This window comes from Urocampus carinirostris, chromosome 6, assembly GCF_059441175.1.
Source record: "Urocampus carinirostris isolate Australia breed hairy pipefish chromosome 6, RoL_Ucar_1.0, whole genome shotgun sequence".
NCBI classification, from domain to species: Eukaryota; Metazoa; Chordata; class Actinopteri; order Syngnathiformes; family Syngnathidae; genus Urocampus; species Urocampus carinirostris.
In genome coordinates, this window is record NC_142354.1 from 646,115 (window position 1) to 673,599 (window position 27,485).

A 27,485-nucleotide genomic window follows, 5' to 3' on the forward strand; every position below is an offset into this window, starting at 1 on the left:
TTCTGAGCGCGCTGGCAATACAGTAGATGTTGTTATGATTACACACGAACCAGGAAGTAGAAGCCAGATTCATTCTTTGGTGTGGAATCTGGGTGACCTCTCACTGCGCCACGCAGCGGACAGAAGCACTACAGAACTGTCCTCCGCTTGGAAAAAAATTGCACACAATACAAAATCTAATTTACAGCAATGTTATTTTTCGACATCCCCCAAAAAATGATCGTAACTGCCGGAATCCGTAAGTCGGGAGGCGTCTGTATTGCCCTTTCCAGAGTTGAAGCATGTTTTGGTTTATTGTGCAAAAGTAAAAAGCAAGAGCACGCGAGCCACTAAAATGAAGTATTTCTTTGTACCAGAATGCATATCTGTGTCCAGCACTACATTATTGGCTACGGTTGAGCTGTTTGAACAACTCACTGGGGGTCCAGGCCCAGGTTGACTTTGGGAATCAATGGTTTAAACTTAATTTTTCATTCTCATGTCCGCTGGTTAAGTTTGGAAAAAGTATGTCAACGTGTATGGGAGCTCAAACAGGAGATCTTTGGAGTTACATGAGAATACTGAAAATTTTCCTGAGTTGAACGACACAGATTGGCTTTGTGATTTCGCTTTTACTGTGGATATACACAAGAAAGAGATTAATGTAAAGCTGCAAAGGGAAAAAAACAGTTTATGAAATCCAAGACAAAGTGGTTATTTTTTTGAAAGTTTAAAGATTAAATGATAAAAATTTCAGAGAACAGAGAGAAAAAAATCAAGGTTGTGTTGTCCTTATGACAGCTGGTTTTGCTTAATAAGTTAATGTGTTGAAAATGTAATTCAAAGTCAAAAGTGGCTATAAGTTCATTAAGAAATGTTCTACATTGATGTTTTGTGTTTATATAAGCTTTGAGTTTAAAAAATATTGGGAAATAATACTACTCCTGGGTAATACTACTTCCAGGTTTTCCCTGTCACTTCCTGCTCTTCGATTTAGTTGTCCTCAGTAGATCCACACAGGCTGTTAGGAGAAGTGCATTTTGTCATCTTTATCCATCCATGTTGAAGAATTAACTAGGCAATGTCGTAAGTTTCTTAGAGTGTTTATGTGATGTATTAGCAACTATATATAAGTATGATTATTTTAGAATTTTATGTCTCAAGTAGAAGTAAAGAGTTGTCATCCAAATAATAATTGTGTAAAAGTGAAAAAGAACTAAATACTGAGTAACTGCAGCAACGCCATTCAATCAGATAATCAAATCATCAAAATCAAACCCTAACCCGAACCCATTCAACAAAAAATTATGAGTCTGTGTAAGTGCAAGTCTGCTTACTCTGGATGGGTGAACCCTCTGTGGATCAAAAAAATATACATATTTGTGAGGCTACAACTCTATACACTGCGCACACATTTCATAGTGCACAGATCCCTTAACCACCAGAAACTTGACACGACTGATCTTAAATCCATCCATCCATCAATTATCTGCACCGCAGGGATGCTGGAGCCCATCCCAGCTATCTTCAGGCAGTGGGTAGAGGACACACAGAGACAGAACACTCACTCGGTCATTCACACCTAGGGAGAATTTCGACCAGCCAATTAACCTGGCATACATGTTTTTGGAACGTGGGAGGAAACTGGAGTGCCCGGAGTAAACCCACACAAGCACGAGGAAAACATGCAAACTTCACACTGGATTTGAACCCATGACGCAGTCCTGCCGCCCCTGATCCTAAATCATTGGTGAATATTTTTTTTGTTTCAAAATTTTGAGTCTCACAATGTTTAATACGTATTGCCTGACTCGTGGCTTTTATATTCCACATCTCTGCCGCCGCATAGACCTTATGATTGCGCCATTGACCTCCTCCCGGGCTACACTCCTCCCCGGGGCCGCCTCAACTTCCTTTCGGCTCCTGAGAGACGGTCCATGGAGGAGTACATCTCTGACGCCCTGGCTGCTGGCATCATCCATCCATCTTCCTCGCCGGCAGGGGCGGGCTTTTTTTTGTGGGAAAGAAGGACGGGTCACTCCGCCCCTGCATCAACTACCGGGGGCTGAAGAACCGCTACCCTCTCCCACTGCTTTCCTCCGCCTTCGAGCTGCTCCAGAGGGCCATGGACTTCACCAAGCTGGAACTGCGTAACGCCTATCATCTGGTGCAAATCCGGGAGGGCGACGAGTGGAAGACAGCGTCTAACACCCATTTAGGGCACGATGTGTACCTGGTTATGCCCTTTGGTGTTACCAACGCACCTGCAGTTTTCCAAGGACCAATTAATGATATGCTGCGTGACATGTTGAGCCGCTTTGATTTTGTGTACCTCGACGATATACTGATTTTTTCCAAGTCCCTGGAGGAACACACGCAGCACGCCCAACTTGTTCTTCGCCGTCTCCTGGAGAACTCACTCTTCGTCAAGGCCAAGAAGTGTGAGTTCCATGCCACGACCATGTCCTTCCTGGGGTATGTTGTGACTGAGGGAAGCATTAAGATAGATCCAGCTAAGGTGTCTGCCAAAAGAAGCTCCAGCAGTTCCTCGGGTTTGCCAATTTTTACCGCTGGTTCATCCGGAATTACAGCTCAGTAGAGACATTCCGGTGGTCTCCGGCGGCCAACGACGCCTTCTCCGCCCTCAAGGCCCACTTCTACACAGCATCCTCCAGGTGCCTGACCCCAACCGCCAGCTCATCGTGGAGGTGGACGCTTCGGACGTGGAAGTTGGAGTAATTTTTATCCCAAAGGTCGAGTGTACCGTGAGCTCCTTGATCTGCTACCTTATCGTGGTGGAGGAGTTTGTGTGTCCCAATGATCCTAGGAGCTATGTTGTCGGGGGCTTTAAGCCCCTGGTAGGGTCACCCATGGCAAACAGGTCCTAGGTGAGTGGCCAGACAAAACGCAGATCAGAAGACCCCTAATGATGAGACAAAACTTTGGTCCTCGATTTCCCTCGCCCGGACGCGGGTTACCGGGGCCCCCTTTTGGAGCCAGGCCTGGAGGTGGGGTCCGCTGGCGAGCGCCTGGTTGCCGGAACCTTACCCACGGGGGCCGGCCAGGCACAGCCCGAAGGGACGACGTGGGACCCTCTTCCCATGGGCTCACCACCTGTAGGAGGGGCCAAAGGGGTCGGTTGCGCAGAGAGCTGGGTAGCAGCCAAGGGAGGGGTCCTTGGCGCGACGATCCCCGGCTACAGAAACTGGCTTTTGGGACATGGAACGTTACCTCACTGGCAGGGAAGGAGCCCGAGTTGGTGCGTGAGGTTGAGAAATTCCGACTAGATATAGTCGGACTCACCTCTACGCACGGCTTGGGCTCTGGTACCAGTCCTCTCGAGAGGGGTTGGACTCTCTTCCACTCTGGAGTTGCCCGTGGTGAGAGGCGCATATTAATTGCTCCACGGCTCGGCGCCTGTACGTTGGGGTTCACCCCGGTAGACGAGAGGGTAGCCTCCCTCCGCCTTCGGGTGGGGGGACGGGTCCTGACTGTTGTTTGTGCTTATGCACCAAATAGCATTTCGGTGTACTCACCCTTCTTGGGGTCCTTAGAGGGTGTGCTTGAGAGCGCGCCCCCTGGGGACTCCCTCGTACTGCTGGGAGACTTCAACGCTCACATGGGCAATGACAGTGAGACATGGAGGGGCGTGATTGGGAAGAACGGCCCCCCTGACCTGAACCCAGGTGGTGTTTCGTTATTGGACTTCTGTGCTCGTCACGGTCTGTCCATAATGAACACCATGTTCAGACATAAGGGTGTCCATATGTGCACTTGGCACCAGGACACCCTAGGCCGTAGTTCGATGATCGACTTTTTCATCGTTTCGTCGGACCTGCGGCCGCATGTTCTGGACACTCGGGTGAAGAGAGGGGCGGAGCTGTCAACTGATCACCACCTGGTGGTGAGTTGGCTTCGATGGTGGGGGAAGATGCCGGCCCGACCCGGCAGACCCAAGCGTGTTGTGAGGGTCTGTTGGGAACGGCTGGCAGAATTTCCTGTCAGAAGAAGTTTCAATTCACACCTCCAGCAGAACTTCGCCCATGTCCCGAGGCAGGCGGGGACATTGAGTCCGAGTGGACCATGTTCCGCGCCTCCATTGTCGAGGCGGCTGATCGGAGCTGTGGCCGTAAGGTAGTCGGTGCCTGCCGCGGTGGCAACCCTCAGACCCGTTGGTGGTCACCGGCGGTGAGGGATGCCGTCAAGCTGAAGAAGGAGTCTTATCGGGCCTTCCTGGCCTGTGGGACTCTGGAAGCAGCTGGCAGGTATCGGCTGGCCAAGCGGAATGCGGCTTTGGCGGTTGCCGAGGCAAAAACTCGGGCATGGGAGGAGTTTGGCGAGGCCATGGAAGCCGACTTCCGAACGGCTTCGAGGAAATTCTGGTCCACCATCCGACGTCTTAGGGGGGGGGAAGCGGTGTGCCATCGACACTGTGTATAGTGCCGATGGGGCGCTGCTGACCTCGACCCTGTACGTTGTGAATCGGTGGGCGGAGTACTTCGAAGACCTCCTCAATCCCACCGGCACGTCTTCCTCTGGGGAAGCAGAGCCTGAGGACTCTGGGTTGGGCTCTCGTATCACTGGGGTTGAAGTCACCGAGGTTGTCAAAAAACTCCTCGGTGGCAGGGCCCCAGGGGTCGATGAGATCCGCCCGGACTTCATTAAGGCTCTGGATGTTGTGGGCGTGTCATGGTTGACGCGCCTCTGCAACATCGCGTGGACATCGGGGACAGTGCCTCTGGACTGGCAGACTGGGGTGGTGGTTCCCGTCTTTAAGGAGGGGGACCGGAGAGTGTGTTCCAACTACAGGGGAATCACACTTCTCAGCCTCCCTGGTAAGGTCTATTCAGGGGTACTGGAGAGGAGGGTCCGCCAGGAAGTCGAATCTCGGATTCAGGAGAACCAGTGTGGTTTTCGTCCTGGCCGTGGAACACTGGACCAGCTCTATACACTCTTCAGGGTCTTTGAGGGTGCATGGGAGTTTGCCTGTCCGGTCTACATGTGTTTTGTGGACTTGGAGAAGGCATTCGACCGTGTTCCTCGGGAGGCCCTGTGGGGGGTGCTTCGGGAGTATGGGGTACCGCACAGTCTTATCCGGGCTGTGCGGTCCCTGTATGCCCGGTGCCAGAGTCTGGTCCGCATTGCCGGCAGTAAGTCGGATTCGTTCCCGGTGAGGGTTGGGCTCCGCCAGGGCTGCCCTTTGTCACCGACTCTGTTCATAACTTTTATGGACAGAATTTCTAGGCGCAGCCTTGGCGGGGATGGAGTCCGGTTTGGGGGCCTCAGCATTGCGTCACTGCTTTTTGCAGATGACGTGGTGCTGTTGGCTTCCTCAGGCTGTGATCTTCAGCTCTCGCTGGAGCGATTCGCAGCCGAGTGTGAAGCGGCCGGGATGGGGATCAGCACCTCCAAGTCTGAGGCCATGGTTCTCAGTCGGGAAAGGGTGGTATGCTCCCTCCGGGTCGGGGAGGAGGTCTTGCCCCAAGTGGAGGAGTTCAAGTATCTTGGGGTCTTGTTCACGAGTGAGGGTAGGATGGAACGGGAGATCGACAGACGGGTCGGTGCAGCGTCTGCCGTCATTCGGACCCTGTACCGGTCTGTCGTGGTGAAGAGGGAGCTGAGCCGAAAGGCAAAGCTCTCGATCTACCGGTCGATCTACATTCCTACCCTCACCTATGGTCATGAACTTTGGGTCATGACCGAAAGAACTCGATCCCGGATACAAGTGGCCGAAATGATTTTCCTACGCAGGGTGGCTGGGTTCTCCCTTAGAGATAAGGTGAGAAGCTCAGTCATCCGGGAGGGACTCGGTGTAGAGCCACTGCTCCTCCGCGTTGAGAGGAGCCAGTTGAGGTGGCTCGGGCATCTAATAAGGATGCCTCCTGGACGCCTCCCTTGGGAGGTGTTCCGGGCATGTCCCACGGCCCAGGACACGTTGGAGAGACTATGTCTCTCGGCTGGCTTGGGAACGCCTCGGGGTCCCGTCGGATGAGCTGGAGGAGGTGGCTGGGGATAGGGACGTCTGGGCTTCCCTTTTAACGCTGCTGCCCCCGCGACCCGACCTCGGATAAGCGGAAGACAATGGATGGATGGATGGATGAATGGAGGTCGAGTGAGGACAACAAGATTCATCCCTGCGCCTTCTTCTCGCACCGTCTCTCACTTGCGGAGTGCAACTACGACGTTTAGGACCCAGAGCTATTGGCCGTTAAGCTCGCCCTCAAGGAATGGCGATACTGGCTGGAGGGGGCGACGGTTCCATTTCTGGTTTGGACGATCCACAAGAGTCTCAAGTACATTTGCTCGGCTAAGCGCCTGAACCCCAGACAGTCACGTTGGTCTCTATTTTTTTGCCCGGTTCAACTTCATCCTCTCCTACCGCCTCTGTTCCCGCAACGTCAAACCCTCTCTCGACAGTTCAAGAAGGGGGCCAGTCTCTCCCAGTTCCCAGCCTCCATCCTTCCCGGTTCCCGTGTGGTGGCTGCGCTTACCTTGGACATTGCGGACCGTGTGAAGAAGGCGCTTCAGGACCAGCCCCAACAGTCACCTATTTGTGCCGGAGGGTCTCCGATCTGAGGTCCTTCAATGGGGGCATGACTCCCGCCTGGCCTGCCACCCGGGGGCTGCACCCACTTGCAGCCTTCTCTCTCAACGCTTCTGGTGGCCCTCCTTGATGAAGGACACTCAGGAATAATTCAGTTTAAAGTAGTCCACCGTCACCACTATTTTAAGTCCAGGCTACACAGTTTCGATCCTTTTGTCTCTCCAATGTGTACGTTATCCCATGCTATTTACTCCTGCCCCTCTCTGACTGGATTCTGGTCCCAAAAATTGACTGGGATGCTAAGGCCTATGATAAACCCTTCCAACCTGAAGCGGATCTAGCCATTTTTGGCTGTTCACAGTCAACAGAAGGCCTTCCTGTAGCCACACAGCACTCACTGATGCTGGGAATGACTGTTGCCAAAATATTGATCGTGGCGAAGTGAAAGTTATCCATTTCCCCTTCATTTCAGAGGTGGGTGGCTGACATGCTGTCAGTCATTCAGATGGAAGGACTGATATTTCTGAGGGCTGGCTCAGCCAGGAAATTTCAGACATCCTGGGAGCCATTTCTCACCTACCTGGACAAAGCTAAGGTGGACTGAACAAATTAATGTAGACCCCATCTTCCGCTCAGAGAGGATCTATTGTTGCCTAAATGGTATTCCATGTGAGTACTGTAGTATGGAGCAGCTGTTTTTTTGTTGTAAAAAATGTCTTAAATGTCTTGGCCTGTCTATTTGTTCTGTAATGCAAAATATAAATATATAATAAAAACACACACACACACAAAAAACAATGTCCACAACACATGAAATCCAAAGTTGACGCTTTTTCTAGGGTCTTGTTGAGAAGACCGTTTTTTCTGATTATGGACAAATTGACATTTTTTATGAATCAATAGTTTGAATTAGTCAGATTTTTTTGTAGTACAGTGCAGAATATCTCAAGTTCAAAAATAAACCAACAGTAATATTAAACCTGTGAGGTTATCTCAATTTTTCTGATCTTTATATTTACAAAGAACGTGGATAAAGAAAGTGGGATACAGTTAAGGCATTCAGTTGTTTAAAATAAGACACAGTGATGATGACAAACCTGAGATTCAATCTAGGTAGATTCTTCTTTGGAGAAAAATAATTTACAACATGCCCCAATGACAACATTACCAGCAATGAAAAAAATGAACAAGAAGAAGAAAAAGACATTTATATTCATTTTACGAAACTTCTTATCCTGACGAGGGTTGCAGGGGTATATATATATATATGAATAAACTCAGCCATGAAGACCGTCATGATGAACACAAAAGCATTTGTTTTCACAGTCTGAAATTTCAACTGCCCTCCGTCAGGCTATTTTGTGCATTGAAAATTTTTACTGTGTCAGGCTGCAGACAATAGAATAGAATACTGATTATTATAAACTCTCCAGCAAGCTAATAATGTGCACTATAGAAGAACAAAACTCCAAATCATGTTTCAGACGACAACTCGTTGTGTCTGGGAGTAAACATGTGGAACCTCTGCTTTCCCTTGTGTCCTTCTCAACAAATAGTCAAATGTGGTTTCAAGAGATTTCCTTCTCAGGCTCCCACCTTCAGACGTTGGCAACCAAGAATTCTTGGAGTTCCAACACAAAAACCTATAAAAGGCGGACAAACACGCCTGTGAGCACCACTAAAACCTACCAGCGACACACAGGTTCTTCAGGAGCATAAAGTGGGAGGTGTGCCGAGAACTGCGTAGGGATTTTTCTAGCTTTAATTTTGAAAATTGTTAGGATTTAAACGTATTAATCTTTACTGCTATCAGTAAACGAATTTGCTTCTAAGTGTTGCTTGTGCTCCACCATAAATCTTTTTTTTCTCTGAAGGATGCTAAAATTTCCAACACTGATGAAAAAAAATACATTATTTCTTTGAGTTCTGATATGAATAACTAATCCCAAGAAAATTCATTCAACAAACCAGACCGATTGAAAAAGAACACACAATTATTAACACAGAGAATTAATAATAGAAAAAAAGAGGGGGGAGATGCGCCGGATAATATGGGAGTTTTAGACCGCTGAAAGTCTGGAAGTTACTGGGACAAAAAGAAAGTTTCTATTTTACACTATTTTATCAATACATTCATTGCCTTGGGTATTGTAACTACATTGAAAACTTCATGTTATCAGATTTCATTATCGTACATGGTGAAATGGTTCGGGAACTGTCCAAAAGAGGACGCCTTCCGAAGTAAGTTATTTGAAACAAAGAATGCGTTTTTGTGCTGGGCTTATTTGCTCTACAACTGTAAACCCCAGGAATGCAGCTGGGCCGGATGGAGTACCAGGGAGGGTGCTGATGGACTGTGCAGACCTTGCTACGATTTACTATTATTTTTCATCGCACTATTAGTATAACTTAGACCAGTATTTAAGCACTATGTTCCAAATATTTTTGCCTGTTTATCCTGACTGTCTTATCCTTTGTTCTTTCTCCAAAGTGTTTTATTCATGTTTACCCTGGAGTGCCATGTCTAATCTCATCGCATACAATGTTTCACAACGTTAAAATCAATGACAATAAAGTCTATTCAATTTAATCATGCGTAACAGCTGCCTCAACTGAAGCAACTTTGTGTACATCTCCTAGACCAGGGGTGGCCATCTCTGACCCCTCGAGAGCTGCAACCCTGCAGCTTTTGGTCATTTCCCTTCTCCAACTCACCTTATTCATGAGTCAATTGTCAGCAAACCATGAAGACACCAAAATGTATTCTTAATCATGACAGTCAGGTGGATCGGAGGAGGAAACTTTTGAAACCTGTAGGACGATTCCTTTTGGGGACTGGAAATGGTCACCCTTTTCTCAGACCGTCCAAAAAATTCGAGATCAAGATGCTATTAGGTTACAGACAAAGCTTCAGCAGAGATTTTAATTCATGCGTTTACTACTTCTCGACTTGATTACTGTAATGTATTGCTTTCTGGTCTCCCGATGTCTAGCATTAAAAGTTTGCAGCTGGTTCAGAATGCGGCAGCAAGACTTTTGACTAAGACCAAAAAGTTTGAGCATATTACTCCTGTATTGGCCAACTTGCACTGGCTCCCAGTCCACTTAAGATGTGACTTTAAGGTTCTCTTATTAACATATAAATGTTTGCATGGTCTTGCACCCTCTTACCTCTCCGATTTGATTTCCCCCTATGTTCCTGCACGGAGTCTGCGCTCGGAAAATGCCGGTCTACTTGTGACTCCGAGAGCCAAGAAGTCTGCGGGCTCGAGAGCGTTCTCCATCCCGGCCCCGGTGTTATGGAACGCCCTGCCTCTGGAGATAAGATCTGCAACCTCAACGGAAGTTTTCAAATCGAGGCTTAAGACACACTTCTATTCCAAAGCATATGATTGATGCCCACCTCATATTCTGTCTGGTCCTGTCTTTTTCCGACGCCTGCCTGGCTGATACGGAGGAGAAGGATGATTTGGGATGGGTCAGCGGACCGGCGTCTGACCTGCAGCATGTCAACCCCTGCGTTTACCAGCTGGCAGAGACAGGACGCAGCGTCGTGGCCGTCATAGACTTTCTGGACTGGTTTGCAGGCTGGGGGCGTCGTTGATGTCATGCACTTTCCGGACATTTTCAACATCTTACCTAATGTTTACTATTATGTGTACAGTAATGCTAATTGTAATTCACCCTGGTCAATCCTGGAAGGGGGATTACCACATGTGAGGTCCTTTCTCAAGGTTTCTCTTTTCTCCTCACACTGAGGTTTTTGAGTTTTTCCTTGCCCGCATGCTGGTTTAAGATCAGGTAATTGTGTAATTTTGTAACTGTAATCCTGTGCAGTCATTCGAGACAATTTTGTGGTTAAGGGCTATATAAATAAATTTGACTTGACTTGACTTGACTAGAACGTCTCCCTCGTTTTCATTCATGAAAACCTGCAATCACACAAACACTTGTAGAATTACATACTGGTGTGAATAAACAAATGTGATCTAAACATTGAGAATCAATTTTAATGTCCCAATGTGTGTCATTGGATCACTAAACGGCACTGTGTTGTCTGGTATGAGTGAGGGCCAGTGATAAACAGCACAGCTCAGTGGCAGGATGCTGGACAAACATGGTGCCGACTGAAATGGGTATTCCTTGGTGTAAAAGAAATAATTTTTTAATAAGAATTAACATTGGTAAGATAGGTAATGTATTTTTGCCCACTATTCAAACCAATGTGTTTTTTTACTGGATTAAAGTTTTTGGACCACAAGGAGGCACTAAATATTACACACTGTCTCTTTACATTAATATCAACAAGCATAATTAAAAGGGTATGGTAATAAATATATTTTTCTTTCTGAGGACTCGTGGCAACAAGGACTGAAACTTGTTCTTACATTCGGTTTATAAAAACATCGTTCTTAAGTTACATTCTGTGATTTGACACTGTGGACCATAATATCTTACTAGAACGGTTGGAAAAATGGATTGGTCCCTCAGGAACCGTCCTCTTATGGTTCAAGGCATGGTCACACAGCCTTTCACGGGCGTATCGAGGCTGAATCACGGCCAGAAATTTCTGCCCGTGAAGCAGACACTGTTGGACGCTTTGAGATCGCGATACAGACGAGATACAGCAGTGCTTTACGCTACGCGATACGCCCGTGAAAGGCTGTGTGACCATGCCTCCAGATCTACCTCTCAGATAGGACGCACTGTGTTAAATATGGTGAAATGACATCTGAGCCCTTTAGTGTTTCCTATGGTGTTCCACAAGGTTAAGTACTTGGCCCCCTTCTTTTCTGCATTTATATGCTTCCATTAGGTGATATCATTAGCAATTATAATATCAGTTTCCATTGCTACGCAGATGACACTCAACTATATCTTCCGATGGAGGAATCTGCCACACTAAACTGGGAAAATTTGGAGGCCTGCCTCACTGAGATAAAAGAATGGATGTCACTCAACTTCTTGCGCCTTAAAGAAAAAAAGACCGAAATGTTAGTTATTGGTCCATCTAAATGCCGTGATTTGTTCTCAAAAACTGGTCCGAACATTGACAAATGTAATATCACCCAGAGTGACTCAGTCAAAAATATTGGTGTCATATTGACCACAATCCGTCCTTTCAAACACACGTTAAGAATATTACTAGTACAGCTTTTTTCCATCGTCACAACATTGCTAAAATTTGTCCGATGCTGTCTCAGTCAGATGCGGATCGTCAATTACTATAATGCACTACTCTCGGTCTCCAGGAAGTCCAAAATCAAGAGCCTTGAGCTGGTACAAAATGCTCTAGCGAGGCTTTTAACTAAGACAAGAAAATTTGATCACATTACCCCGATTTAAGCTAACCTGCATTGGCTCCCTGTTAGCTTATGATGTGATTTTAAGGTCCTGTTGGTATTATACAAAATCATGCATGGACTTGCTCCCTCACACTCCCTATGTTCCGGTCCGGAGCCTTCGCTCTGAAACGCTGGTCTACTAGTGATCCCAAGAGCCGAGAAGAGATCCGCAGGTTCAAGAGTGTTTTCCATCCGGGCCCCGGTGCTGTGGAATGCTCTTTTCCCTGAGATTCGATCTGCAACCTCAGTGGAAATGTTTAAATCTAAGCTTAAAACACACTTCTACTCTATAGCATATGAAAACCTATATTTGATGTTGATAATGTGTGTATTGTTTGCCCTCATGTAGGTTTTAAATGAGGGGATGGTGTCATAATAGTCTGTAGTTTGCAATAGTTTTTGATCTGTGCAGCCCTTTGAGACTTTCTGATTAAGGGCTATACAAAAAAACAAGACTTGACTTGATTTAAATAGAACCTAAAACACAGACACATGCGCACTAATCGGCATTAGGATCATGAATCGTTTCAACATCAGCGCTAACACAAAACATGCTCAAACACACGGAATCTTTTCCCAGCAACAGACCCAGCACAAACTTTATTCGACATAAAAGACTAGGCATAGGACAGATGGACATTTAATTTATGTAAATACCTTCAATAACTTTTACAAGAACCTTGCTGCAAAGGAGAATACATCGTTAGTGACGTAAATGATGGACGTACATCACATCATGTGGGTGGTAGGAAACCTTCAAAACAAAATGTTTGCATTGAATCCGTGGGTGAATCGATGTTTTAACCCAAGACTTGAACGAGAACATGAGCGATGTATGTCTGGTTGTGTGTATGCACTCCGCACAAAGCAATAAGGTCACGCTCTTTGTTGAATCAGGGTACTTTCTTGGTTTTGCTTCAGCTCTGTATTTTATTTTGAAAGGATGACCTCTCACATAAATTAGTGAAACACGTTCACTTCTACCACTCAGATGCTCTGACTCAAACCGATGAAACACCTTCACAAATACATGTCAAATGCTCTCACACACTATGGTGAAATGTCGGTGTCTACAAATAAAATGTAAAATACGCCCAGAAACAGTATTGAAATGCTTCCTTACACAATGGTCAAACGTTGTGTTTGATAGACATAAGTTTATGAAAGTATTTCAGTACTGTATGTGAGTGAATTTGTCCAGTGCTTGCGACCCCATTTGACCAGTATTTGTGTAAGCTTTTGGCATAAGTTTATCAGAGGATTTTATTATTGTATGTGAGTGAATTTCACCAATGCTTGTGAACGCATTTGAGCAGTATGTGTGTAAGATTTTGAGATGTTTTTTAGAGGATTTCAGTACTGTGTGTGAGTGAATTTCACCCGTACTTGCAAACGCATTGAATCAGTATGTGTCTAACCTTTTGACATAAGTTTATGAAAGGATTTCAGTCCTGTATGTGAGTGAATTTGTCCAGTGCTTGAGAAGGCATTTCACTGGTATGTGTGTAAGCTTTTGCCATTAGTTTATTAGAGGATTTCTGTACTATATGTGAGTGAATTTCACCAATGCTTGCAAATGCATTTGACCAGTATGTGTGTACCTTTTTGACATAAGTTTATTAGAGGATTTCTGTACTATATGTGAGTGAATTTCACCAATGTTTGCAAACGCATTTGACCAGTATATGTCTAAGCTTTTGACATAAGTTTATGAGAGATTTTAGTACTGTGGGCTATGTAAGTGAATTTCATCAGTCTTGTGAACGTATTTGACCAGTATGTGTGTACGTTTTTGACATAAGTTTATCAGAGGATTTCAGTACTGTATGTGAGTGAATTTCATCAGTGCTTGTGAACGCATTTGACCAGTATGTGTGAACGTTTTTGACATAGGTTTATTAGAGGATTTCAGTACTGTATGTGAGTGAATTTCACCAATGCTGCCAAACGCATTTGACCAGGATGTGTCTCAGCTTTTGACATAGGTTTATGAAAGGATTTCAGTATTGTGGGCTATGTGAGTGAATTTCATCAGTGCTTGTGAACGCATTTGGCTAGTATGTGTCTAAGCTTTTGACATAAGTTTATTAAAGGATTTCAGTACTGTACGTGAGTAAACGGCACTGTGTTGTCCTGTATGAGTGAGGGCCAGTGATAAACGGCACAGCTCAGTGGCAGGATGCTGGACAAACATGGTGCTGACTGAAATGGGTATTCCTTGGTGTAAAATAAAAATTAACATTGGTATGATAGTTAATGTATTTTTGCCCACTATTCAAACCAATGTGTTTTTTTTTACTGGATTAAAGTTTTTGTACCACAAGGAGGCACTAAATATTACACACTGTCTCTTTACATTAATATCAACAATCATAATTAAAAGGGTATGGTAATAAATATCTTTTTCTTTCTGAGGACTCGTGGCAACAAGGACTGAAACTTGTTCTTACATTCGGTTTTTAAAAACATTGTTCTTAAGTTACATTCTGTGATTTGACACTGTGGATCATAATATCTTACTAGAACGGTTGGAAAAATGGATTGGTCTCTCAGGAACCATCCTCTTATGGTTCAGATCCTACCTCTCAGATAGGACGCACTGTGTTAAATATGGTGAAATGACATCTGAGCCGTGTTACCTGCGGTGTTCCGCAAGGTTCAGTAGTGAATTTACCAACGCTTGCAAGTGCATTTGAGCAGTATGTGTGTAAGCTTTTGACATAAGTTTATTAGAGGATTTCAGTACTGTATGTGAGTGAATTTCACAAATGCTTGCAAATGCATTTGAGCAGTATGTGTGTAAGCTTTTGACATAAGTTTATTAGAGGATTTCAGTACTGTATGTGAGAGAATTTCAGAAATGCTTGCGAACGCATTTGACCAGTATGTGTCTAAGCTTTTGAGATAAGTTTATGAGAGGATTTCAGTACTGTATACGAGTGGATTTCACCAGTGCTTGAGAACACATTTGACTGGTATGTGTGTAAGATTTTGCTATTAGTTTGTGAGTGAATTTGACAAGTGTTTTTTAACACAAACCTCTGAGCAGTGTGAGCGAGAGCATTTGAGCAGTACGTATGTAAGCTTTTGACGTGTGTTTTTGAGAGGATTTCAGTAGTGTAAGTGAGCGTGTTTGACCTGCAGATACCAACGCAAGCATTTGAGCACAGTGCGTCTGTAAACTTTTGACGAGTATGTGTTAAAGCTTTTTACGTGTGTGAAATGTTCTCTTGCATGAGAGCATGTAAGGTGCATGTGTCAGGGCCAATCTTGAATCATGACCCTGACACACCCTTATACGCACTTGCCATACTTGAATCCATGTGGAGGGACAAGAACATTGCAACAAAATTAAAGATCAGACTCCTGCAATCGCTAGTTACGTTCATCCTCCTCTATAGTTGTAAGAGATGGACTCTCACAGAAAACCTTGAAGTGAAAATCCACACCGTGGAGATGCGTTACAGGAAACTCCTAAGCATCAAATCTATAGCCCATGTGACAAATGAAACAGTGCTCAACACCATCAGAGGGCAAATTGGACCCAACAAAGAACTGTTGTCAACTGCAGTTGTATAGTTACGTTTCAAGATCATCAGGACTGGCCAAGATCATTCTCCAGAGCACAGTCCAAGGGGGCAATAGGAGTGGAAGAATGGACTGGTGTCAACGTTGCCGCAACTCATCTGCAGTGGAGAGAGCTACCCAGTGTTGCATTCTCAGTGGACGATCCAGGAAGTTAATGGATCAATGAACATGAAATTTGAATTTGTTGTGCCATTTGATAAAACATAAGATACAGTACAGTACAGATCAAAATTAAAGAACTTGTAAAATATTAAATAATTTTGAAATAATGCCATCGTCACTGTTCCCCAGTTAAATGACACTTTGTTGTTTCTATATCATGGTACTGCAACACTTTTTTTCTTTGCAAAATGGCTAAAGCATTTCACACAAAAAAAAATCAGAAAACGAGCTGATGAAAACTAGGGAACAGACTAATCGAAATTAGAGAACAACAATGACTTTGGCATGGAAAAAAAACATTATGAAGGTTACACCTTTCAGCAATTAGTAAGCAGTGTACAGGCCTCAGCACATCTGAGGTCACAAGATGGGCCTAGTCTCTCAGAATGCTCTGCTGTGATTTTGGTCCATTCATCTTCCAGCCTCCTCCACAGTTCAGTGATTGTAGCGGATTTCTTGACCACACAGAGCTCAGTTTATCTTTTTGATGTATTCATTTTTTGCTAATGAGAAGTTTGGTCACTGCAGTGTGGGCCTTCAGTCCAAATGCTCTTTAAACGGTGAGACATGTATGGCGAGACAATTTCAGCTCCAGTGTGAAACCAATTACCCTTTGACATCCTCAGCAATGACCGGTCCTCTCTTGCAATTGTCTACCGTGGACGACCAGCCTTCCTAGGTAGCTTAAATGAGTTTGTAGTTTTGTAAAGATTAAATAGTCTTGTAATCACTGATTTGGAATGACAACCCGTCTTGCTATGGCTGATAGGGTCATCCCTTTTGTTTTCATCTGGACAACCTGATGCCAGAGGCTTTCAGTCACTTTAGAACGCCCACCATATTCCAAAGTCAGTGAAACTGGCATTTAGAATGCCGGTTAAATAGGGGTTGGCAGATAATCAAGGAAATAAGCATCATGTGCTAGATTAGCACCATTAAGTGGGAGGCACATGAAAGTATTCTCTAATTTTGATCAGTGCTTTTTTGTTGAAAAACTGTTGTAGTAGCATGGTATAGACACAACAAAATGTATTTAAACTGTTGAGCAGTGAAGATTTTTTTTCAGAAGTATTGAATTGTTTGTAAACTGTTTGTAATCTTTTTTTCCAGTGTAAGTGTACTTTAAAATGCACAATGAATTTAAGTGAAGTTCAAACAAAAGAGAATGTGCAGTGCTTGTTGCTTGGCCCATGCTAGTATGAAATGTGTTAACGAATAGAATATATGAATCAATCTGTGGTTTTGATGTTTTCAGAAAGGAACATTCTTCTAATGAAGCTAAAATATTTCACTGGAAGCGTACAGATGCTTTTTATTGCATGCACATTAAGAGCTGTGTGTGAGCGTGTGTGCATTCATGCGGTGCGATTTCAGTAATTCCTTTGTGCCTTGAACACCAGTTTGGTTGAAAAACATTGCAGAACACTAAACTCATTGTTTCCGCGATCGATTGTGCCTTGTGGATTTGACCATTGTTCCTCAAAAAAGAGTGGGAGAAAGATGTGCATGGCTCTGAGTACAGTACACAAAAGGCAACTATTCTGAGATGGGCACAAATGTAAACAGCCAGGAGCTGCACAATATTTTAAGAATGTTAATTTTGTAATCTTCAAAATGAATAATCTAATTTCTAGTATGAATAAAAATCATATTAAACAGATGCAGCACCTACTTATGATAAGACAAACAAAAAATGCTGAAAAATCAACAACAAACCAAAAGTAACAACCCTAACCAACAAAAGCTGTGGAGTCATGTATGCAAAACATCCACTTCAATAGGTATTTTCTTCCTGATAGAATTAGATTAGTAAAAGCAGTACCAGCTCATAAAAAACATGTTCTGTTATCGAATAAAGCATTTAATTGTTACTATAGTCATGAAAATACTTTTGGAAAAAGATGTATTCATCATTTTGTTGAATGGTCACTAGTATGGATTCAGAAACAAGTGATCTTCAATAATGGCAGTTACATTAAGCTTTTTATACAACTGATCATTCATCACTCTATACATGTCATTAAAAGGCAATATATTTTATCAAGATATCTATTTCAAATCAACATGTCCTTGTTTAAAACCAGAAGTGCCAAAAGGGAAATCTAATGTGATCGTTGGAACTGTTTATTCACATAAAAAGACTTCAATCGCAATGTTTTGTAAAATACAGCCCAATTTTATGATGCGAACAAGTCTAAAGTTGTTTATTAAAGTTTAGTAAAGGTTTATTTACTGATGTAGGTGTCACAATGTGGGCTGATGCAGTCTGAGACGTTTAAATGTCAGGACCTTGTCAAATATAATACACCTATAATCTTATTTCAAGCTCTTAACAAAATGTTGCCCATAAATTTGACAAATATGTTTGAAATTCAAGAAAGGGCTCATAATCTGAGAGGCTATGGAGAATCTAAAATACACAGAATTTAAACAACTGTCTTGAGCTTGCTGGTTCTGGCTCTGAGGGCCTGCTACATTTCGTGTCTACACTTCATACTCAATGTTTATACTTTGTGCCTAATGGGAGGCTAAATGTAGTTGTGTGTGTGTGTGTGTGTGTGTGTGTGTGTGTGTGTGTGTGTGTGTGTGTGTGTGTGTGTGTGTGTGTGTGTGTGTGTGTGTGTGTGTGTGTGTGTGTGTGTGTGTGTGTGTGTGTGTGTGTGTCGATTAAACAAACCACCAATGACCATTCACAAAAATTTTCATCTGTTCTCCTGATAGAATTATCCAAAAACTGAAATGCTCGAAATGAAGGGTGGGCGGACTGATCTTAAATATCAATATTTTCGATACTGAAAGAATACTTGGACCGGATGGATACGACCGATATTCTCAAAGGAACGCTTCTCCACATCAGCCCTTCTCTCTCTCACCCAGTCCCCTCAGCCACTGCCTGCCTAAGGTTGTGTGACTGACAGGCACACTATTAGCACCTATCCCAACCTGGACTGCTGCTGCATTCTGCATAACATGCAGGAGATAGGGCTAAATCTATGCAGTGATCTCTACCAGAAGCTAAAAATGACGGAGACAAATAGGGAGCGCAGCGCAAAGTGAACTTTTTTTGCCAACGACAAAAAAATCACAATGCCAGGCGTCATTTAATGTGATAAAGTGATACCCACGCAAGCACGGGGACATATACACTCCGCGCAGTAAGTCCGGTAGCTGGATTTGAACCCACACAGGAGGTTCCCAAGACCTTACAACTGTGCCGCACACTCCGCCACCGTGCTGCCCTGCCTGTAAAATATGGTGTTTATTTTCAATGTAGCTCTGGCCTGGGGGCGTGAATAGCTTTCTGAAAATACTGATAGGTCAGCAGCCATTCTAGTTTTTACTTCAAGTTGAATTGCCTTTCAAAATGTTTAACAAAACAAGTAGAACGCTATTACATTAAGTTTAATAAACAACCGAGGTAACAGGTTAGAAAAATATATATAAATAAGTTATTTATCCCTATCTCTACCACTCGCCTTCCTCCTCCGTCAGTCTCTGCCTTCCCCGCAGGCGTGACTGTGAAAAGCCCAATCACAATCGTCCTTTTCAGCCACCCTCAGCCTATTTACTTCTTTGTATGTTTCCCCCGAATTTCTTTGTCTATTCCTCGAGCCACTTGAGTCTGGAGCAAAAGGAGAGAAGAGCTAGGAGAAAGGAAACTTGGAGGCACCCAACTGATTAAGATCAGATACTTAATAAATAGCATTACTTTGACCAGGGAGATTCAACAATCTGTGATTGAAATTCTGGCAACTGTTCCAATGTGATTCTACATCGGAGTCAAATTGGCGTAATAGAAGACACTCAATTAGTGGCAGATAAGAGAAGTTAGAATAAGGTGGACAAAGCAAAAGAAAGATGGCAAACCTTGGTCTCCAGTTGTTGGGCTACTTCCTGGCCCTGGGTGGCTGGATTGGCATCATCTCAACCACAGTTTTGCCTCAGTGGAAGCAATCGTCCTATGTCGGTGATGCGATTATTACTGCAGTGGGGCTTTATGAGGGGCTGTGGATGAGTTGCGCCTCACAGAGCACAGGACAGGTCCAATGTAAGATCTTTGACTCCATGCTTTCTCTTGACAGTAAGTATAACTATTAGTGAAGTGCCCTTTTTCACAGGGGTCTTTTTTAATTCTAGCCTCTATAGTTCCCAAAATATCTAACCACCAGTAACTGAAACTTTATAAAGGTAAAACATGGTAAATATTTATAGAAAAAGAGTACTGCGTTTTGGTATTTATCCATTTCATGACTGATGTGTAATTTATTAATCCTCTTGTTGTGTAAGGAAATGGCACCACTTGTTAGCGGGTCAATTTTGACCCGGGGTTTCTCTGTCCTGACCAATGTTCCCTGTAACCTTCCACGGGTCTGAGCAATACACAAAGTCTGTAAGCGTCGCTTGAAATAATAGTGAGCAACATCAATTTCAAGTTTGGCAACCCATTTAGTAGCAAACGTGTCAAAAACCTTAATGAAGTTAAATTTTGCTGAGTTTTTGGCAATGCACAATACAGAAATGTATTTAATATCAGTTTTTGGTGGAAGTACAATGTTGGCAAAAAGATTGACTATTACCTTGAAATAATTTTCACAATTATTTTGAACCTAACACAAGAGCGATCCAAGAGACGCCCCAAAAAAAACATTTTGTTTTCTAAACCTGTTTTTCCTCTTTATTTTTTCAACCCTTTTTCTTTATTTTTTAATTTTTGTTCTCTAGTTTCCTTATTTATTTTATTTGTTACTTCTTTTCTCTTTTTTTCCTAGCTTTGTAATTTGTTTTTTCTTGCTTTTCCCCATTTTTCTTCTTTTTCCTGTTTTTTTCTCTATTCTCTTCTTTTCATTTCTAGGCTTATTTTTGTTTTATTTTTTTCATTATTGTCTGTTTTTGTTTTGTTTTTTAAATCCCCCCCGCTTTTAAATATTTTTGTGCAAAATGTTGCATAACAATTAATACCATATGGATGAAAGCAACAAAAACAATCTGAACACCCGTTTTGGTGCCAAAAGAGCTAGCTCCTTTTAGTGATCCGAGCCGCTTTTTAAAAAAGACGGAAACTTGCACAACAACATTGACGTAGTCACATAGGTAAAAAAGGTCTCCATAGATTTAAATGTCTTAGTGATAAAAAAATAAATATTAATACAATAATGATATTTTCAAAGCAAAAAAAGAGAAGATAACAAAGATAAAAGGGAGTAACAAATAAAAGAATTAAAAAAAAAAACTAGTGAACAAAAGATTTATCGTACGACTTATATGGGAATTTTTGTTGCTGCTCAATATTATTGTGCTATTTTTTATTGGACTAATATTATGACTTCAGTCAGTCCCTAAACACTATTTTGTAAATAATTGTGCTCATTTATCCTGACAGTTTTTTTTAATCTTATTTTTCTTGTTAAAGTGTGTACAGTATTACATGTTTTCTTTGGTGTGGCATGTCTAATCTCGTTACATACAATGATTCACTACGTTAATATCAATGACAAAAAAAGTAAATTCTAACAAAATTGTGTCACCCAGCTGACGGTTGATTGTTACACATTTAAATATTTGACTTTGTATTTGTATTTCTCCTTTGTTCTTTTCTTTCGTTTTCTTCTTTTCTTTCTTATTTTGGTAGATAATGTTTTCTAAAATTAGCAAAGCTCTCTCACAATAATTAATTAAAACAATTATTTTAAGGATATTTTAAGGTAAACAAATGATCTTAAAACAAGAAACAAGGTTTGTACTGGTACTTGAAATCCTTGTAAATGTTTGAATTTAAACGATGTGTTTTCAAGGATTGAAGTCTTTGAATTTTGTGTGAAGTGCTTGTGATTTCCTGAAATTGTTCCCATGTTTCTAAGCTAGTCCACTAAAAAATGACGCCGACACAGCTCTCTGGTGGCTTTGCCATTACATTTCTTCTTCCCCCATGACTAACAGCAGGCTGCACTAGTTTGTATGGTATTGTCCTATAAAGCGTCGCCGCCCCCTATGGGCCGTGCCCAAGAGGACAGGTGCATGCTACACCTAAACAGGGCACTATGAAATTGGTATGTGATACAATGTCAATCATGAACATTTATTATGGACCATGCAAAAAATTAAGTAGAGTTAAGTAGTGTTATCCATTTTTAATTTGTAATGGGAACTGAAAATGCAAATTAGATAATACAGTCATTTTTACCCAACACCTATATAGGGAGTGATTTGTCTCAAAAACAATAAATAATAAATAATTCTTTAAACAATTTAAGTTCACTGTTGAAAGACTTTATGATGAAAACTCACAGAACATAGAAGCTCTGGCAAAGCACCTACAGTAGAGCAATTAAATTGGGTGAGTGGTAGGAATGGGTGGAGATATACACAGGACAGGAAAAAGGACAGGACAAAAAAAACATTACAGTCAAGCAATTACAAAAAGTTTCATATTTACAAACAATTCTTGTCCTAAGGAAGCGAGCATTTGAAAGTTGGCTTCAGTGCTGCGGTCGAAGTTCTGTGTTTTTCAATTTTACCTTTTAGCAACAGAAAATTATCATGTTTTTCAAATGCAGAACATTGAATCCCCCCCGAAAAAGGAATTTGGCACCTTGCTGCCATTTTGTGTCATTGGCAGTCACTTGAATCACCTGTGCTAAATATCCTAGGTCCATATTTTTGAAAACAATTTGCCATTAATATGTCATTCACATAATTATCGTATACCGTATTTTCACACCCATAGGTGCACAAAAAAGTCTCAGATTTTCTTTAAATTGTTGGGCAGTGCACCCCATCGGTCAGTGCTCCTTGTTTCCTCTGCAGACCAGCTTGGTGGCCTTAGGGTTGGGTGGTCGCTGTAAAGAATGGAAGGTCACAGGTTCTAGCTTTGTCCGAGTAAAGCCGAACTATTTTGGGGTGAAATCCCACGTTTTTGTGAACTCATTCACATTTCCCTCAAAAATGCGACTTGCGACTATGCATCTCCTGTGGCTTTTAAGCATTTTTGCTTGATTGCTATCATATCCCGCAATGCATTGTTAGCAAAGGTGTTCATGGATTCAAGGAATTTGGAAGTTAATGTGCTACAGGAGTCTGAACAGAGTGGTCCTCCCAGATATGAATTCAATCTAAAATCTCTAAAACCTCCATTGAATGCTTTTGGGGTTTTCGTCCTCCGTGGTGTGCTAACACGGGAGAAATAGATAAAGATTAATGAATCGAAGCTTGGCAAGTTCAAAGAAGTTGGAAACGAACTCCGACAAGTTTTTATCCGTGCGTTTTACTTTTTAATCATCCATCCTTCCATTATCTGCACCGCTTATCCAAAGTAGGGTGGCAGGGATGCTGAAGCCCATCTCAGCTGTTCTCAGGCAGTGGTTAGGGAACACCCTGAACTGGTTACCGGCCAGGTGCAGGGCACACAGGGACAACTTACTCGCTCATGCACACCCAGGGACAATTTGGACCAGCCAGTAAACTTGACATGGATGTTTTTGGAATGTAGGAGGAAACCGGAGTGCTCAGAGGAAACCCATGCAAGCACGGGGAGAACAAGCAAACTCCGCACAGGGAGGGTGGTAGCTGGACTTGATCCCATGACCTCAAAACTGTGCCGCAGACCACTCGGCCGCCGTGCCTCCTGTTACTTTGTAATCAATACTTAAATAAACCTTAACTAAAATCAGTTTTGCTACCGGTGCATTTATAAATACGCACACTTGTATGCTTGTCTGTGTTGTGCAGAAAAATTACCCAACCACCCTCTCTTCTTGAAAATGTCTCCCCTCTCGGTGCAAACGTTACTAAAAAGTCTTTATCTAATTTTGGAATGTAATAAAACAGTTAAGCACGGAGAATTTGCATCTTGTATGCACGAGGGGAAACTTTTCATCCAAATCAAGGCTCTACCAGGCGTGTGCGTCTCCATAAGTGTAAAATTCTGAAATAGCTTCAATTATATTTAGACACTATCCCTGAACACAGTACTTTCTTATCGCCCTCTGCAGCCAGACACCTCTGTTTAGACGACGGGTCTCAAACTCAATTGAGTTGGGGGCTGCTGGGGCTAGGGATTGGGCCAAATGGGGTTTTCCAACAAAAAAACTGATAAAAACATGTTTTAACTGTTTTAAAATACAGTAAATCAAAATTAGAGAACAACTTGTAAAAAAATTGAATAACTTTGAAATAGTACCATCTTCACTGTTCCCCAGTTAAATTACATTTTATAGTGTCTATATCATGGGACTACATCACTTTTTTCACAAAATGACTAAAGGAATTTCACAAAAACTTTACTAGTACAGTGGAACCTCGCTTCTCGACCATATAAAGTTCCAGAACCCTGTTCGAAAACCGATTTGTTCGATCACCGAAAATCGTTTTTCCCATTAAAAGTAATATAAAATCGTTTTAATCCGTTCCAACACCCTGAATGCTTACCATGAACGTAAACATGAAGCTAACCCAGGCTAATCGTACGTTCGCATTAGCGTAATCTTCCGTACGAAAGATTACGCTAACATGAACGTGTACAACTAAAAAAATCAGGTCGTTTACACCTCATTTATCACCCGGGTCTCACAAAAAGTGGTGAGCGGTTAAAGGATAAAGAAAATAATTATGAATGGGATTTCTTACCTCTGTGAAGGTCTGCAGAAGCCATGCTCTATTCCCTCGAAAGAAGGGAAACTCGCACACCTTCTCGATATTTTGCTATTATTTTTTTATTAAATGCAATAGTTGTACGCACTACCCTTCTTTTTTCACCTGTAGCAACTTTGCTGCTTGCACCGACCTTCTTCGGAGGCATAATTAGGGGCTAAAGCACTCCGTTCACCGATATCTAAAGCGAAAGCAAAAAGAAGTGCGCGCACGTCATAGCAGTTCTTCACGAGGGGTGGGGGCAATCTACACCCGTAAAAAAATCTGAATTCTGTTGTCTTTTGTTTCAGGAAAGGTGAAAACCCCAGGATTTGCCTTTGTGAAATATTTGCTCTAGGAGTTTAATGTCCTTTTTGGGTCTATTTTACATTTGGTCTCCTCAGTGCTAAGTTCGTTTGGGTGTTTGAAATCCTTGAAAATACTTTAATTTTAATGTTTTTTCAAGAAAATACCTGAATTGTAATGTATTTCTAAGGACTGAGGATTGCTTGAATTTTTGGTAAAGTTCTTGTAATTGCTTAAAACTGTTGCCATGTTTTGCAACAAGTCTGCTGAAAAATGACGCCGACACTGCTTTGCTTTGCCATCTCATTTCTTCCCCTCTCGTGATATAGCGGCAGCTGGCATTAGTTTGCATTGCATTGTCCTATGAATATTCATCGCCCCTAGGGGACAGGTGTATTTTACACTTGAACAAGGCACCATAATATGTGAATTAATGCAAGGATTACATATCAATTTTGGACGTTTAATATAGGCCAGAGGTGTCCAAAACTATTTAGAAGGCGGGCCAGATTTGGCAATCTGAAAATGTGTGCGGGCCGACTATTCAGCCTGGCATTTTTTTAACGAATAGAATTAACATTAACACCCAAAACATGTATGAAAAGCCAATTAGTCATAATAGATTGTCTGTAGGTGTAAATATGAGAGTGAATAGTTGTCTCTGTGGCTCTGTGGTAAACTGGCAGCTCACCCGGTGTGTACTATGCCTTTGCCCCGCGGCCCTTAGCTCAAGAATAAATGGGTAATAAAAATCAAAAAAAGAATGAGTAAATGTATTTGTTGCAAATGGCAGACTTTTTTTAAGTTTTAACAAAATTACAGACCATTGTAAAATGAACATAAAGCCTGTCTGGGGAAAACAGTATTTATTTCACTAATTTACTCAGCTCAGGAATAAATGGGTAAATAAAATGAATGAATGCCTACACTTATAAAAAAAGATTGCCATTTGCAATAAGTTTAACAAAATCACAGACCATTATAAAATGAATAAAAAGTCTGTCTGGGAAAACAATTTTTATTTTACTCATTTAGTAAACTCAGGAATAAATGGGTAAAGAAAATCAATGAATGTCTAAATTTATTGCAAATGGCAAACCTTTATAGGTTTTAACAAAATCACAGACCATTGTAAAATGAGAAAAAAAGTCTGTGTGGTAAAACTATATATATTTTAACCATTTATTCAACTCAGGAAGTTACGGCTAAGTAAGATGAATAAATGACTCCATTTATTGCAAATGGCAAAGTTTTATAAGTTTAAAGAAAATCACAGACCATTTTAAAATGAGAAAAAAACATCTCTGGGAAAACAATATATATTTACCAATTTATTCAACTCAGGAATAAATGGGTACAGAAAATGGATAAAATGACTACATTTATTGGAAATGGCAGACTTTTATACGTTTTAACAAAATCGCAGACCATTATAAAACAAACAAAAAGTCTGTCTGGGAAAATAATATTTATCTTACCAATTTATTCAACTCAGGAATGAATGGGTAAAGAAAATGAGTTAATTAATAAATGTATTGCAAATAGCGGGCTTACTTTGAATTTTTACCAAAACTACAGACCATTAAAACCTCGTAGTTGGCCTTCGTAGCATTCTCGATAGAATCGCGGATTCTTGTGAGGAAATGCTGCCGTGCCGAAAAAACACCTTCTAATTGTTCCACCTTTTCGCCGCGTTCGCTTCCAATTAGCTTAGTGCCCCTTGATATTATATTCTTTAAAAACATCCACAATTTCTTGGCAAATTAAGCAGACATGGTTGTTTTGGATTTCAGAGAAAACATAATCCAATTTTCACTTCTCCTGAAATTAAAATAAGAGGTGGGAAGCCTGGACTATTTTGGGTAGAGGTGTCTCAATGTCAGATTAGAATCACCTAGGGAGAGGAATGGTGAGGGGGACTGGAAAATGGGGTAATGCTGCCAGTTGCAATAACGGAAATTGGGTGGTCTTAAATTGGCGCAGAAGGACCAGGCCAAGTTGGCGAAAGGGCTACTGCTAGTCGCTACTGCTACCATCTGGTGAAATTATAAAATGTATTTATTCATTTTTCTTATACTGTGGTATACATCCTAGGCAGGCCACATATTATTATTTTTATGACACAAGCCACGGGCCGGTAAAAAGGTGATCATGTGCCGTATTTCGCCCGCGGGCTGGACTTTGGACATAGCTCAACTCAGGAATGAATGGGCCATGCAAAAAAATTAACGTAGCATTTCCCAAAATTGCAATGGGAAGAGCCTCCTGCAACTGAAACTGTAAGTTACATAATACTGTCATTTTTACCCAACACCTAAATGGGAAGACTTTCGTCTCAAAAGTATTTACACACGTATTCTTCAGATCCACAAATATAAACGGGATTTACTCAATATCTGAAAATCATGTAACAGGGTATCTTACAGACCCATATGCAGGACAGCAAGAAGACTGAATGCAAGGGATGAGATCAAACCTTAAGAGGGGGGCGTTTATTAAACAACAACAAAAGTCTTTCACTAAGGAGAAGGAATTGTTGGACTGGAATTGCTGAGGAGGGAAATTTGAGAGGGAGTCTTGGGATGGTGAAAATCTTGAAAGGAAGTTTTGGGAATACCTTTAAAAAGATGGCTGGAGCAGAAGATCCTGGGACAAAGAACTGTTGCGCTTTAATTCTGACGGAGACATGGCTAAACTCATCTATCCCGGATGACGCTGTTAGCATTGTGGGGTTAACTGCTTTCCGCGCTGATAGAAGCGGCAAGCTCACCGGTAAGAGCAGGGGTGGCGGACTATGCATTTATACCAACAACAACTGGTGCAGAAATGCTAAGATAATCTCGAATCACTGCTCATGAGACATTGAACTTTTGACGGTGATCTGCAGACCCTTCTACCTACCGAGGGAGTTTAGTGCTACCATCATTACTGCCGTG

The 27,485-nt window shown here is 42.2% G+C and overlaps 1 protein-coding gene across 2 annotated transcripts in view; it reads left to right on the plus strand.

Moving 5' to 3' along the window:
* Nucleotides 1-19,194: 19,194 nt before the first annotated feature.
* Nucleotides 19,195-27,485, plus strand: part of cldn19 (claudin 19) — a 30,927-nt gene continuing 22,636 nt past the window's right edge. For both annotated transcript variants that reach the window (XM_088337386.1, XM_088337387.1), the window contains exon 1: nt 19,195-19,699. In XM_088337386.1, coding sequence (XP_088193512.1) covers nt 19,477-19,699 — 223 coding nt within the window. In that variant the 5' untranslated portion in view covers nt 19,195-19,476. The remainder of the gene's footprint in view (nt 19,700-27,485) is intronic.